At 40.4% G+C, this 13,329-nt stretch overlaps 1 protein-coding gene across 1 annotated transcript; it reads right to left on the bottom strand.

Moving 5' to 3' along the window:
- Window positions 1–7,485: 7,485 nt before the first annotated feature.
- ASCL4 (achaete-scute family bHLH transcription factor 4) lies at window positions 7,486–8,052 on the bottom strand. Its single transcript, XM_074825370.1, has one exon. It carries the CDS (start codon window positions 8,050–8,052, stop codon window positions 7,486–7,488), a length of 567 nt encoding a protein of 188 aa, XP_074681471.1.
- Between the last annotated feature and the right edge of the window lie 5,277 nt (window positions 8,053–13,329).

Raw genomic sequence — 13,329 nt, 5'->3', positions numbered from 1 at the left:
CTCTCTCTAGCCCTGTCTATGGCTCCCGCTAAGTCCTGGTCCATGAGAGTCACTGCTTTCTTGCTCTCATTAGCATTTCTGCTATGCCAAGTCTCACATCCTTTTTATATCTCCACAGGGTTTGCCTGCAAATAAAAAGACTTATCTTTAAGTCTTTTTTTTAGAGGAATTAATCCTCCCCAAAGGTGTCGTATCTAATTTGTTCCTATTTCCCTTCAGCCACACAGCTGATATCAAGCAGTGTGCCACACTTCAAAACCACTTTCTTTTCTCTGTCTTCTCTGCCATCCTTCCTCCTTTTCCCATGCACAAACACCACAACACACACTCCTGTGTTTGTACACCTGGCTTATTTCATTTATACGTTACACAGTTTATTATCAGGTTCATTCATTAAGCACCAGTAAGCTTTAACACCTCTGGGTGTGAGGATACACACATCACCACCGCATGAGTGTTCCCCTGGGATAATCTCTCTGCAGCTGAGCCTGGGACTTCTTCGGTGCTTCCTAAATTGAAAAAGCTACATCTAGAGAGCAGTCTAATATAGCATAATGCTGGATATAGAGTGAATGCATAAAAAGATGAGAAAATTCCACTTGTAACTACTTGTTCTCTTTGTGATCTCAGTGCAGATGGAAGAGATTGGTTAGGATTCAGTGCTGACAGCTGACAGCCCTGGAACACAAAAATCTGCTATATATGCCTAGAATCACACCACATCAAAATAAAATCATGGGGACAAGCAATGTTCTTTGTGAGCGGCACAGAAAATGCAGCTTGTCTTGGATTTCTGTTACATGTTCCCAGGCTTCACTGCCCACTACCTTCCCCACATTTTCAACCCTTCAGTGTCTCACAGTCCATTCATTCAGCTTCCTCCTCCCAAATCCAAAACTCCCTCAGAATACTCATATTTTCATCCCTTGGCCCCAGTAGAACAGGCAAGAGGCAGCATGTTATACTAGCAAAAAGCACATGTGTTTGCTGATGGCTGGCTGGTGGCCACAGACTGGCTGACTATCAAGCAGGCCAAACTGAAAAGACAATTCAGTGTTAGCTTTCCCCTTTTAAGGACTCTAATTTGGCATGTCTTTCTACTCTGATGCCACCAGTGTTCATGGACTGTGTAGGAATTTCATGTTTTTGAGCTCTCTATCTCCAGTAATATCTGAAGTGAGCCAAGCGGTGTCCAAAATTTTCAAGGGGGAAACTGGCAGAGAGATGTATGGACTCCTAACCTTCTTTTAGTCTGGCTAAAAAATATGATCCATACCAACATATCTTTACATTTCCTTCACCTGCTAAACATGATCAATAAAAACTGAGGTCCATGGTAACATAGACTTTACTCTTGGTGCTTCAGCAAATGCAGGATCATTCCCAAATGACAGTGAGTCCCACAAGACTGGCTTCAGAGCTTTTGAAAAAGAGTGAGGGAACTCAGAGTGAAATACAGGCTTGCTGGCTGCTCCCCACTCCTGTAACTCACAGTTTTGGGGGTATTTTCTCTTTCAGACATATCTAAAGACAGTGGTGGTAATAAGTCAGAGTCTTCAGCTACCCAGCTTCACAGATGGGTGTTTTGACCTTGACAAAACCCCTCAGCTTACATGAATACTCCAAGTTATGACTGTAGGTGTCTTGAGAGCAGATGTACTGCCTGTTTTCTGAGTCTGCCCCAGGGGTTGTGGCCTCCAGAAGTTGAGTGGCACAGGAATCTCACTCATTATGAAGCACCTCAGCTTATCACCCAGAGCCATAAACCCTAAGCTGGGCTCCCCACCTCTGCCCAACCCTTATTTTGAAAAGAAATAAAAAATAAAAAATTGAGAAATCTGATTTGCATTTTGAGACACTCTTCCCATGGGGGTTGGCTGAAAATCAGTTGGAGGTTCAGAAGCTTTTGGAGACGGGACATCTCACACACAGAGCATAGTCTAAACTTTGTTTCTATTGGAAAGCAGACCGAAAAAAGGTTAATGGACTTTGTCTTGGATTTGCAAGGTGTGAAACTTCATGAAGTTCCTGGTCCCCCCAGGAAAAGCACAGTGGCAGAGCTCTGCTCCAGGGCTGGGTTGTGTGTACCCTGGCCTTTCCAGCTTGTACATACACAACTACCATGTTTCTTAAAGAATGGTTCTTGTGTAAGCCATGACAAATAAAGGGAAACCAATTAAACCAACCTTTTCTTGTGCTTTTTCTCTGAAGTGTATCCAATAAACCCAGGTTCTGCCCATACCCGTACTATGCATCCCTGAATTGTGTTTTAGCTGTTGTTCACTTCATTTTTCAACTCTCTTTGCAACTCAACAAAGGTTTTTTCTTCCAAGAGCTGTATCTCACTGCCAGGCTAGAGCTCTGAATCTTTATTCTCACCCTCAGCCCAGGCCTGGTGGAGGCAACTATCTATACCCTTCATATACTCGAATAGCTGCTGTGGTGCTGGTTGTACCCTGTGTGCATGCTGCATGCTCAGGCCATGGAGGGACAAGTTCTAATAAGGGTGGTAACCAAGCACAGGTGTGACACCAGGTGACTTTCACACAGGGCTGTATCCAGTGAGAAAAGCTCATTTGACTTCAGTGACAGACTTTCTCCTTTAGAGCCCTCGTGGCAAGCTCCCCTGTCTTTTCCCAGGCCAGATTTTTGACTTGGCTTTTTAAATGAGAATTTTTTGAGTGATACAAGAGGTCAAGGTTATTGAAGTGTGAATGCTAAAACAGGACCTGTTTAATCCCACTCTTAGAGAGCAGTAGCTCCCATTTTACCCTCCATCTCCTTCCCAGAGTGAAGCAACAGCTCTTCTCCCACCCTGCCATCATCTGCTTCTCCAGAACCCCCCTGCCACCCAAGCACAGCTGGGTGCTGGGTCCCAGATCCACCAGCTAGCTGTGTCTGCTGGTTGATCAGACCTCAGGGGCAGAGGAATAATCCGGCGATGTGGATATAAGTGGGTAGGGGAAAGGACACTCTGACAAAAAAAGGTGGCCCTTTCACTCCTGAGAAACTCTACCAGCCTCTTGCACAGAATACTAAATGAACATGCTGGTTCCTATTGAGTTTCCAGGGTCTTGGCTCAGGGTAGCTGAGTCATAACATTTTCAGCCAGATCTGGGGCATCTTTTGAGCAGTGCCACCTTGTCAGACTGCTGTAAATTCCAAATGTTCTTGTCAGTCTGTGCTCATTTCACCAACATCCTAGCCTGACCCCTCTCTGTATTTGATCCACCACTGACTTCACGGAGATCCACTGAGATGTGGAGAGAGACATCTACCTTTAGAAACACTTTCACTCCTCTAGTTTGTTCTCCCAGCAAGGGCAACTTGGAGAACTTTTCCATTGCTCTGTCAGTGCGCATATTCACAGTGAGATAGAAAAAACGTGTAAAAATCATGTGGGAAATAAATGAGTGAGCATTTATAGCAGATTTTTACCTACAAGCACACCTTCAGGTTGATGGAGAATGTTGCTTATCTCATGTTTACAGAGCTTCCAGATCTACAGCTGGACAGCCTTGAGGAAGAGCTAGGTACAGCTGCAGTCTTACCATTTTGCTGCTCCCCATTTGCCTAGAACAAATTTACCTCTTATTCTGTAGTCATGTATCTATATGCTGAGGGTTACTAGTGAGGAATACCTGCTGAAGTTATATTTGCTTAGACTCTATTTTGGAGACACTTACTAAGACCTTGCTCAGCTATAACGACTGACCTCAGCTAACTTCAGCCGGGCTCTCCTGCTGGTACCACTTGAGAGAGTCTCTCTTCAAAAGGTTTTGGATCTTGTTTTGCCTCCTTCCCAAGTATGCTGGTGACAAATGTTTTCAAAGAGTCTTTACTTCTGTGTGGACGTTCCCTGTTCATTTATTCCGGTGAGATAAATTGGCCCCGATTACTCTGCTGTCTGAACATGACTTTTCTATAGCGCCTTCTGGTTTTCTTTGGCCATGTTATTGACACTGGTAATATAACATGAAAGGAGTGTGGACAGGCTTTTACAAATAAATCAGCTTAACAGCTATCAGAGGATTAAAAGCAATCCCATGGCCAGGATTACACATCTTTAAAATGCTGATAATATCAAGGTGCAAATGGATTTGTAATTTAATGGCACAAGAAGGAAGACTTCGGATGTGTGGGTTTTTTGCATTTGATAGATTAAAGTGTCTGCATTTGGTGTGCAGGAGTTTGGTAAAGATGTAGCATGGTTGCCTATGCATATCAGTGTTCACCTTTCTTGTAAATAGTAATTGTGCCACATGGAGAGAATTCTTCTGGTCAACATTTTTATTAAAACTTTAATTGTCATAGTGACAAGTTGGATCATTACTTTCACAGTCTGATAATTATAGACTTTAGAAGCTTTGAAGAAAACCTTTGTCTAGACAGAAACAGCTTAAGAAATCTTTTGAAATGTAGCATTCACTTTAAACCTTTGTCAATGCCTGTAGAAAGCACTGATCCATATTTAGGAAATCTTGAGCTGTTTTCTAATTCCTTGTGCTAAAAGTGTGCAAGAGGTTTGCATGACAACAGGAACAATGAGAAATAAAAATGTATAACCTTCCTAAGGAGAGTGGTTCAGCCTGTGACAGATTTTTCCCACAAAAAAGAATTTTTTTTTCATTCAGAAATTAATTTTCCTTTAAAATTAAATTAAGCTACATGTGACATTCTGGATTTTGCATCTTCATCATTGAGGTTAGATTAGGAAGTATTTTAAGGACATCTCCAGAGCTGTTAAAGATGTATAATCTAAAAAAAAGTAGCTACAGTTTTATTGAAATTTGGACTTTTAACCAGTCTCCTTGACTTGAGGTCCAGAGGCCTTTTCCAAAATATTATTTCACAAAATCCATGTTTGGTTCTGACTATAGAGTATTAAGGATATGCAACAAATAAACCAGTCCCATCTAAATGCACAGCAGATCAGCCTGCGTCTCACATGGGAAGTGACACCCTACAGTGGTGATGGCCAAGCACAGGCCAAGGGTGTGATGCCTTCCACTGGGTTAGACTCCCATTGAGGAACATCCCCTGTGAGATGAAGCTGAAAGGGGGCAGAGCCATGACCTATTCCACTTCGCTGGGCAGCCTAACTAGCTGATCATGGAGAAGGTGGCATGCTGAACCATGTCTCTAGTATTTGGAAATCAGATGATTATGGCTCCTGGATATATCTCTGTAGAGGTCAAACCTCTGTGATAACCATCTGACATAAAAATTTATTTGGGGTGTTATTTGATATGTCCTGCCCAGGAAGTAACGGTCATTCTGGCAAATTTTCTTTTTAGTGGTTTTGTTTGATTTGGCTATTTATTATTGTCATTATATGTATAATAAATGCTTTTCATCTTCAGAGTGCTTTACAAATGATTACATGTTTCACAGAATTTGTCTCAGGTACTCTGAGGAAGTGTATGTTTGTCATAGATAACAAAGATTTAATCTCTGCTTTGAGGGAGAAATGCAATTCAGGCTTACTGACAGAGTTACCAGCAGCACTACCATATTTCCAGAAATCTCAAAACTGAGGCAGAGAGAGTCTGAATCTCTTGTCAGAGACCGCAAAGGAAAGAAAAAAAGCCGAAAAATAATGAATCCAAATCAGACATTCAGACCACTACTTTGCCCTCCTCCCCTTTCTTGGATAACAAATACAGACACACACCCAGAAATGAGTGCTTTGGTCTCAATCTGAACTGTCCATGTAACTAGACCTCTACTCTTTGGGTCTAGGAAATAGACCCTGCAAAAGTAACAGCCCTTAGAAAAACAAAACAGTAATTTGAAAAGGAAGCTGGCTACCACGTAAAGAATAAAGAATGAAGCCCGTGACTGCCATGGACACAATAGCTAAAAGTGTACAAATGTTCACAGCAGTCTGCTAAAAATCACAGACCATTGTTGTACCAAATAATTTTGATTAGATGCCCATGGAACAAACCTGATCTTTATCTAGATTTAAAAATCTAGATTAAAAAAATTAGTTTCATAGGTAGAAGTTCATATTTACTTCCTATCCATTTTCTTTATTCTTTCCTGAAAATTACTTTACAATTTTGTAATTTTGTAAATTGCTTTACAAATTTGTTGTCAATTGAAAGTGAAAAAAAACACAGCCAGGATTAATTAAAATTTTTATTTAAATTAAATTTATGGACACACTTTGAGGTATTTGATCAGTATTTGTTCTTACTTATACACAAGTATTTTTTCAGGTGTTCAGTCAGCATGACATGAAGGAAAGACAAAAAGATACAAAACCATTTCACCAACATGAGGCCAAAAAGGCAAAAATTTGAAAGGTATGTGGAAAGTGTATGGGTAAGAAGGAGTTTACCCCATATTCAGAACAGGATTTAAGCACATAGCTAAATGTTATTTAAATCTGTCTTTGGAGAAAGGAAAATTTTAGAGCAATTTAGAGATGAATTCTCATGGTCCAAATTAAAGGTATTCCATGAATTTTGAGATATTAATTTTAAAAGGTGTAATTTTTAAAAAGTAATACAATATTCTAAACAAAAGGAGAAATATCTACGTTTTCATGCAGATGTAAACTGATATATTCAGTGTTACCCTTTTTGTACACACCAGCATCTAACCACTACAGGAACATATTTCTAAGCATATAATCTCTGACCTGCCAAAAAGACACAATCAAGATTATTTTGGCCACAAACTCAATTTTCAGAAAAGAAGGAAAAAAGCTGGCAACATTTTTTCAGTATCATGAGTGGAGCTTTGCTTTGAAGGTACAATTTTACAGAACTCTCTATCCCTCTTCCTAGCATTGATTAGAATGAAAGTGTCAGATTTTCTTTTCCTGAAAATTATCCTATGAATAATCACCAAATAGGTAGTGTCCAATGTGCAAGTTGCTTCTTTCACTTTAGAAGATGCCATAAAGGAAATTAAATCCCAAATATAGCCTTATTTATAGATTAAAAATTGTCTTTTCAGAAATAGAAGTATTTCTGTGGTTTTCTAAAAATTTTAAGGGAATGACATTCCCTTCCCAGTCCAAGTGTTTGCAACCCAGTGCATCTCAGGTTAGAGGAAAAACAGACAAGAAAACTTACATGAGGAAGCAGGAGAAAGGGGAGGGGAATTTCCTGAAATGGATTTTTCTGGTGTTTCAGTCTCATTGAATGAAAGGCAAAAGAAAATAGATGAACAGAATAAAAGCTGAATGAAAAGTAGAATGCAAAGGTTGCTTCAGTTTCAACAATCCAAAGGAAATTTCGTAACACAGCTGAAGCAACCTGAGCGATATCTCTTTGCTTACAAATCATCTTTAGGTTTTGTACAGACAACATTTAAAGTCATTTGACAGACTGAAAATACCTTTTTTTTTTTTTTTTCCCTAGCTGTTTTTCCTTTTCCTGCTATTCATTTTCACCTGTAGAAAAATCCCCAGGGTTTTAGATTTGGTTTTCAGCCGAACTTGAAGCTTTCTGTCTCCAGAGAGGCCATTATCTAGCTGCCTGTCTCCTCAGATTCACTGTAGGGGGATGAAGCTGAAGAGGTTTTAGACTCCCCATCACTGTTGCACTCCCGTGGGGCACCAGGACTGGGAGCTTCTGGGAGCTCCTTGGCAGAGAGCGATTCCTTACTGTTAGACACTAAGGGATGGCAGTCCAGCAAGCTCTGCAGGTGTTTGATGTAGCTTATTGCAGCTCTCAGGGTCTCCACTTTGCTGAGGCGCTTATCAGCAAATTCCTTGGGCAGGTGCTCTTTCAGGCGTGTGTAGCCCTCGTTGACGCAGCGCACGCGCTGCCTTTCCCTCTCGTTCCTCTTTCGAATGAAGGCAGGCTCAAAGGAGTAGTCATAGATGCTCACGTAGCCAGGTAATGGGATGTAGGAAATGCAACCTCCGTGCCCGCCGTAGGTTTGCTTCCAGTAAGATGGGTCCAGATGGAAGGGAACCCCAAAGGGCTCTCTCAGGGGGACCCCGTGGGGATGCACATGGCTGTTAGCCAGGGACACAGCTGCTGGAAATGCAATCCTGTTCAAAAGTCCATCATCATCTTTATTGCTGTCCATGCTTATTTTTTTCTCACCAGTGGAATGTCAGTTCCTGAATTTGTCTTCCAAATCTTGTATCAGTCGAAGCAAGGAGGAAACATTTGTATATGTAGCCCCGCAGGCTGCAATTTTATACACCACTCCTGTGGTATATAAAAACTTAGATCTCAAACCACTGCTAACGACTCATGAGGTCCACTCTGTGCCTGAAAATCAGCTCTAAGCCTTGTTGTTTTTATAGATGTAGGATGCCAGCTAATTTACAGACAGGTTTGGAGGACCATCACTCCACACTTTAAACCCTCTTTTCCTCTGATCTTCATATTTCAAAAGATAATAAGAGGGTTCCTGTGTATTCCTTTTCTCTCTGCTTCAAATTATGACCATAAGAGTTAATGCCAAACATAAATAATCTTCCAGGCTCTAAACACTTCTCACGTATTGTAATCCATGATATCATTTGATATAATTGTCTCCAAAATTGGGTAATTTGCAAAGTTTACAGGGATCTTCAAAGTTTTGGCAGAACTCCTCCTTTTCAGGAACCAAGGATCTTCTGTCATCTGAAAACTACCCAAAGGCTTTTCACAATGAAATCTAAAAGCCAACTGCAAGCTTTGTTGTTTCGGCTGCTCTGGTCTAACTGAAACAGCTCACAAGCAGTTTGCAAAAACTTATAGGGCATGTCTCTAGCTTTCTGGGGAAGCTGAGAAATCTTCAAAGAAAAGAGTGCCCTCTTGTGGTTGCAAGACATGTCAGATCAAGAATACATACGTGCAAGCATAAGAGGAAAACTGCTTGATTTGTCTGAAGAGAGACTTTTTCAAGAAATGTGAGTTTCACAAATTGAACATGTGCATTTTCAAAAATCTTCAACATTTTTCATGTTTCTGCTCATTGCAGGAGTGTTCTGGTCATCACTCTGAGCACCTGCCTCAGATAAGCAAATACAAAGGTGATGCCCTGATTGCCCCTTGTGTAGCTATTACTAGATGTTTACCTAGATATTGGCTTACCTGATGGACCCTACACACTGCTTTAATTGGGGAGCTGAAAATCCCTCCTGACTGTGCCAGATCTGTGCTGCATCCTCCAGTTTGCCTGCAGCTTGCCAAGGTGAAGAGGTGGACAAAAGACAAGGACTTTTGGCAGTATAAGGGCATAATGTTCTCATCCATTCCTTCCCTCTAAGATATCCTGTTGTGTTAGTGTTACCGAAAATCCGGAATAAAGAACTTATCAACACCAACTTGATGCAGATAAGCAGACACTTCTTTATTGACGGCCGGGCGCGCAGGGGAGTATTCTCACCAACAATGCGCGCCAAGCACTAAAATCGCTCATCTTATATAGAACTTTTCATATACAGTTCCCAAGGACACAGCTTCATACACAAACACAGTTTCCTTGGCAAGTACTTGTAAGCCTGTTACGGTTGTTTCCCCAAGTTTCTATTAATCCTAGACTTTGACAACTACTTGTATTCTCCTGGTCCTATCTATATATTATAAATCAACTTACAGATCAGTTTGTATTTGGTTACCTAGGTTCCAAACGTTTCTACTAAATGATTATGACCAATCTCTTCGGCCTTGGTATGGGACTGTGTAGGTAACTCTAAAGCAGCAATCGGTTGCCAACACAAACCCCAACAAACAAAAAATTTTACTAAATATTTCTTACGATTTTTTATTTCTATTTAATCAAACACAATTTCTTCCACTTATTGGTAAATCAATAACATTAGGATCTTCTTCTGCAGCAACTGGAGGGTCTTTGACTTTTCCCATGTTGTTCAAAAGCTCCATATTTACAATTATTTTTGAAAAAATATCTTCACAGTTAACTGAATTTCCTTTTTTTTTTTTGCCACCGTCAGTTTGGGGGAGTTTAACATTTGGTCTGGGAGAGCTGTGGGAAGGGATGGACATGAAAAGATACAGGTATGTAGGCTCTATTAAAACTGTTGTTTTGCTCAAAGTGAAAGTTTGCGCCCTGCTCAGTCTGTCACACCAAACTGTCTCAGAAACACAAGTAACTGAAACAACATCCTCCACTCTGAGAAACACATCTATGTCTTTGCTGAGTCAGAAACCAGCAGCAATGACATCAGCATGCATTTTCAAGTCAGCCTTTGTATCTTTGCTGCCCTATTCTGCAGCTTCAAAAATCAATGGTAATCTTCGAAGTATGATGAATGTACAGGCAGATGGTTTCAGACAGACATGAGTGAGAACAATCCTGGACTCTAATTTATGCCAGGGGCAGGATCAGCACCAAAATGGCTCAACAGCCAGGGCAACTATCCATGTACTTTTGCCTCCATCACAAACATTGCCTAGCAAGAGCTGATGTTTGAAGCTGAAGGTTTTGTAGCATTACCTAAGAGTTAGCTAATGCATTTCATGAGGGGTTGAGATGTTTTCCAGTCACAACTAAATGTCTTTCTAAAATATGTGCCATGGCTCAGATGGAAGGTATGGGTGTGAAGCAAGAATTACTGGTGAACACTCCAGGTATGTACAACGCATTTCAGATCAATCAAGAGAGACTTTCTGCCTTTTAAAAAAATATTTGGAAACAGTTGAACAGTATCAGCTTTTCAATATGACTTGCACTATAAACTCTGTTGTCCAGTAAATGTTTTCAGAAATGAATGCTTAAATGAAAACAGCTCATTCAGTGTAGCACTAAGGTAGGCCAGGACTTAACATTTTCTTCAAACAAAGAGGATGTTGGCCTCTAAGCAAATAGCTGAAGTAGGAAACAGACATTTGATTTGTGTCATCATTAGATTTAAAACGCTGCTCTCTGGCAGTATTCCTGTAAGGAAATGGAAACATGCCTCTCAGAGGGGGTGTCGCAGGTGCCAGAATGTTTCACATATCTCCATGACCTTGCCAGAACTCTAGCCATGTTCAAAAGGCAGGGTTATGTTTCAGTTCTGTCTTGCAAGTGCTGCCAGACCTCTTTTCTGTGTTTACTGTAAATGCAGGTCACCAGCACTTCCCAGAGTGCACCTGTGCTAAACAGACATCCACTCTTCCTACAGAAAAATCCACATTGTTAATCCTTTAGAGAAAAACATGAAGAAAAATTACAGGTAAATGTTATTTGTTAATCTGAGTGATTGAAGCCAATCTCATATCAAAGGGACTCTGCAGTCTGATTTTGTTTGTGTGCAAGAGAAGTAAGAAAATATGACACAGGCTTTTATTGAATGTTGTATCTTGTTGACAATTTAATGTCACTTGCTGGCAGGGAGCCAGTGCAAGGCCAATGCACCTTATGTCCCACTGTAGGTCATTGCTGAGAGTGCAAGAAGGATTAAAGCAATGTATCATTCCCATACTGACTTCTGCAGAAAACAGGCCTTTCTTAACGTGTCTGCACATGCAGACTTCATGAAAGTAGCAGGTCTGGCCCACCAAAGCAAAAGGCTAATATGCATTCTTTTTAATTATAAGAGTAGGTTAAGACTACATGGATAATGTTCCTCTTCTAAGACAAGCCTTTGATCTTCTTTCTTGCACTGTGTCTCCGATTAACTTCTCTTCACACCTTTGCTTGGATGATGCTTTGATTCCAGAATGTAATATCCTCCATACTGATATGAAGCAGATGGCCTGGTTTGCTTTTCAGGTGGTACAAATCAGGTGTTATTTGCTGCTCTACAATGGCAGAAGTACTGTTTCTATTTATATTACATATTTTGCTTTGTTTGGGGTTTGTTTTTTTTTTAAATACAAAGTTTAAATGGGGATGCTGGGAGATTCCTTACTCCATTGACTGTGGCATTCAAATAGTCTCCCTTCACAGAATCATAGAAACATAGAATGGTTTGGGTTGGAAGGGACCTTAAAGATCATCTAGTTCCAACCCCCCCGCCATGGGCAGGGATACCTTCTGCTAGACCAGATTGCTCAAAGCCCCATCCAGCCTGGCCTTGAACACTTCCAGGGAGGGAGCAGCCACAACCCCCTCCCTGGAAGTCTTGAAGGCCAGTTTGGATTGGGTCTCTGGTCCCTTCTAAGCCAACCCATTATATGATACTATGATTCTATGATTCTGTGATGCTATGCTGCTATGATTCTATGAAGGGAACCTGTTTGAATGCCACAGTCAATGCCCTTCTTTCTCTCCTTCCTTTTACTTCATTATATGCACTTAATTACCCAGCCAAAATGAATAGAAAATATTTCTAACATGCCTCAAAATAAAACATTAAGGCATCTTCCTTACAGATATGACTTAGTTGTGGTTTTAATTGAATATATCCTAACACAATATCTACAAGAATGTAATCTTTGTACAGAAGAACCCTCAACTCATTTACAATCCCACAAGAATCATGAATAATGCTAGTGACATTACACAGTGATTGCCTTGAATTTCTTTGAATTACTCAAAGCAACAGATTTTCCTTGACACCATGTCCCTCTGTGTCTGAAAAGAAAGTAACTGGTAGAAATATTGTAGTAGAAACACAAGAGTCAGCTGAACACATGCAAGTCCACCTATTTCCCAACAGATGATGTCTCAACTATTTTATCTGTGAACACATTACTGAGAAGGAAGAAGAAGAAAATACATCAGGAGTTTAAAAAGAAACCCTCACAACACTGTGCATTTGTTATATTTTACCATGCTCTAATTATACTAAATTCTAATATTTATTATGCATATCATAGTTTGTCTGGGTTGCTGCAATTTATTGACATATATAAAATTGTGAAACTAACAGTTTCTCTTGTTAACAGCATACTACAGACTTACAGTAATAACTGAAATTTAGACTGAGATCCAGGAATACAAGATTAAACAGTTTTGTGCCTCTCTAACCCTGTTTTATCCTTAAGCATGGGCCATCTCTTTCCAGCTCCACAGCTAGAAGTGAGAGCTGCACCTAAACTACTCAGGTTTCATACTGTGACTATCACCAAAATACAGGCCTGCAAAGTTCTAAAAAGCCAATAAAAGGTGGTAAGAAATTTGGATTTTTGATGTTAAAATGTTTGGCTTCAACTGCTGCTTTTTGTATAATCTTCATTCAGTGTAATTCTGCTCTCTCTGAGAAAGAACCCAAGGGCAGGTTTGCAATAGCAGAAGAGAACTGATCATATCAAGGTGTGGGCGTGGTCCAGCAGGGACTTCCACTCATGATGCTACAGAGGAGGACTGAAGTGGGCTTACTGCATCTATTTCCCCTGTGGTTTCATGAGTTTCCCTTATCTTTCAGTACATCTCCAGGATCAGAAGACAACTTGAAAAATAGCTCTGCAATTTGTTCCTCAT

Source organism: Strix aluco, chromosome 5 (genome assembly GCF_031877795.1).
Source record: "Strix aluco isolate bStrAlu1 chromosome 5, bStrAlu1.hap1, whole genome shotgun sequence".
In the NCBI taxonomy this organism is placed as follows: domain Eukaryota; kingdom Metazoa; phylum Chordata; class Aves; order Strigiformes; family Strigidae; genus Strix; species Strix aluco.
The sequence above is the reverse complement of the archived record's forward strand: the minus strand, read 5'-3'. Positions and strand labels throughout refer to the sequence as shown.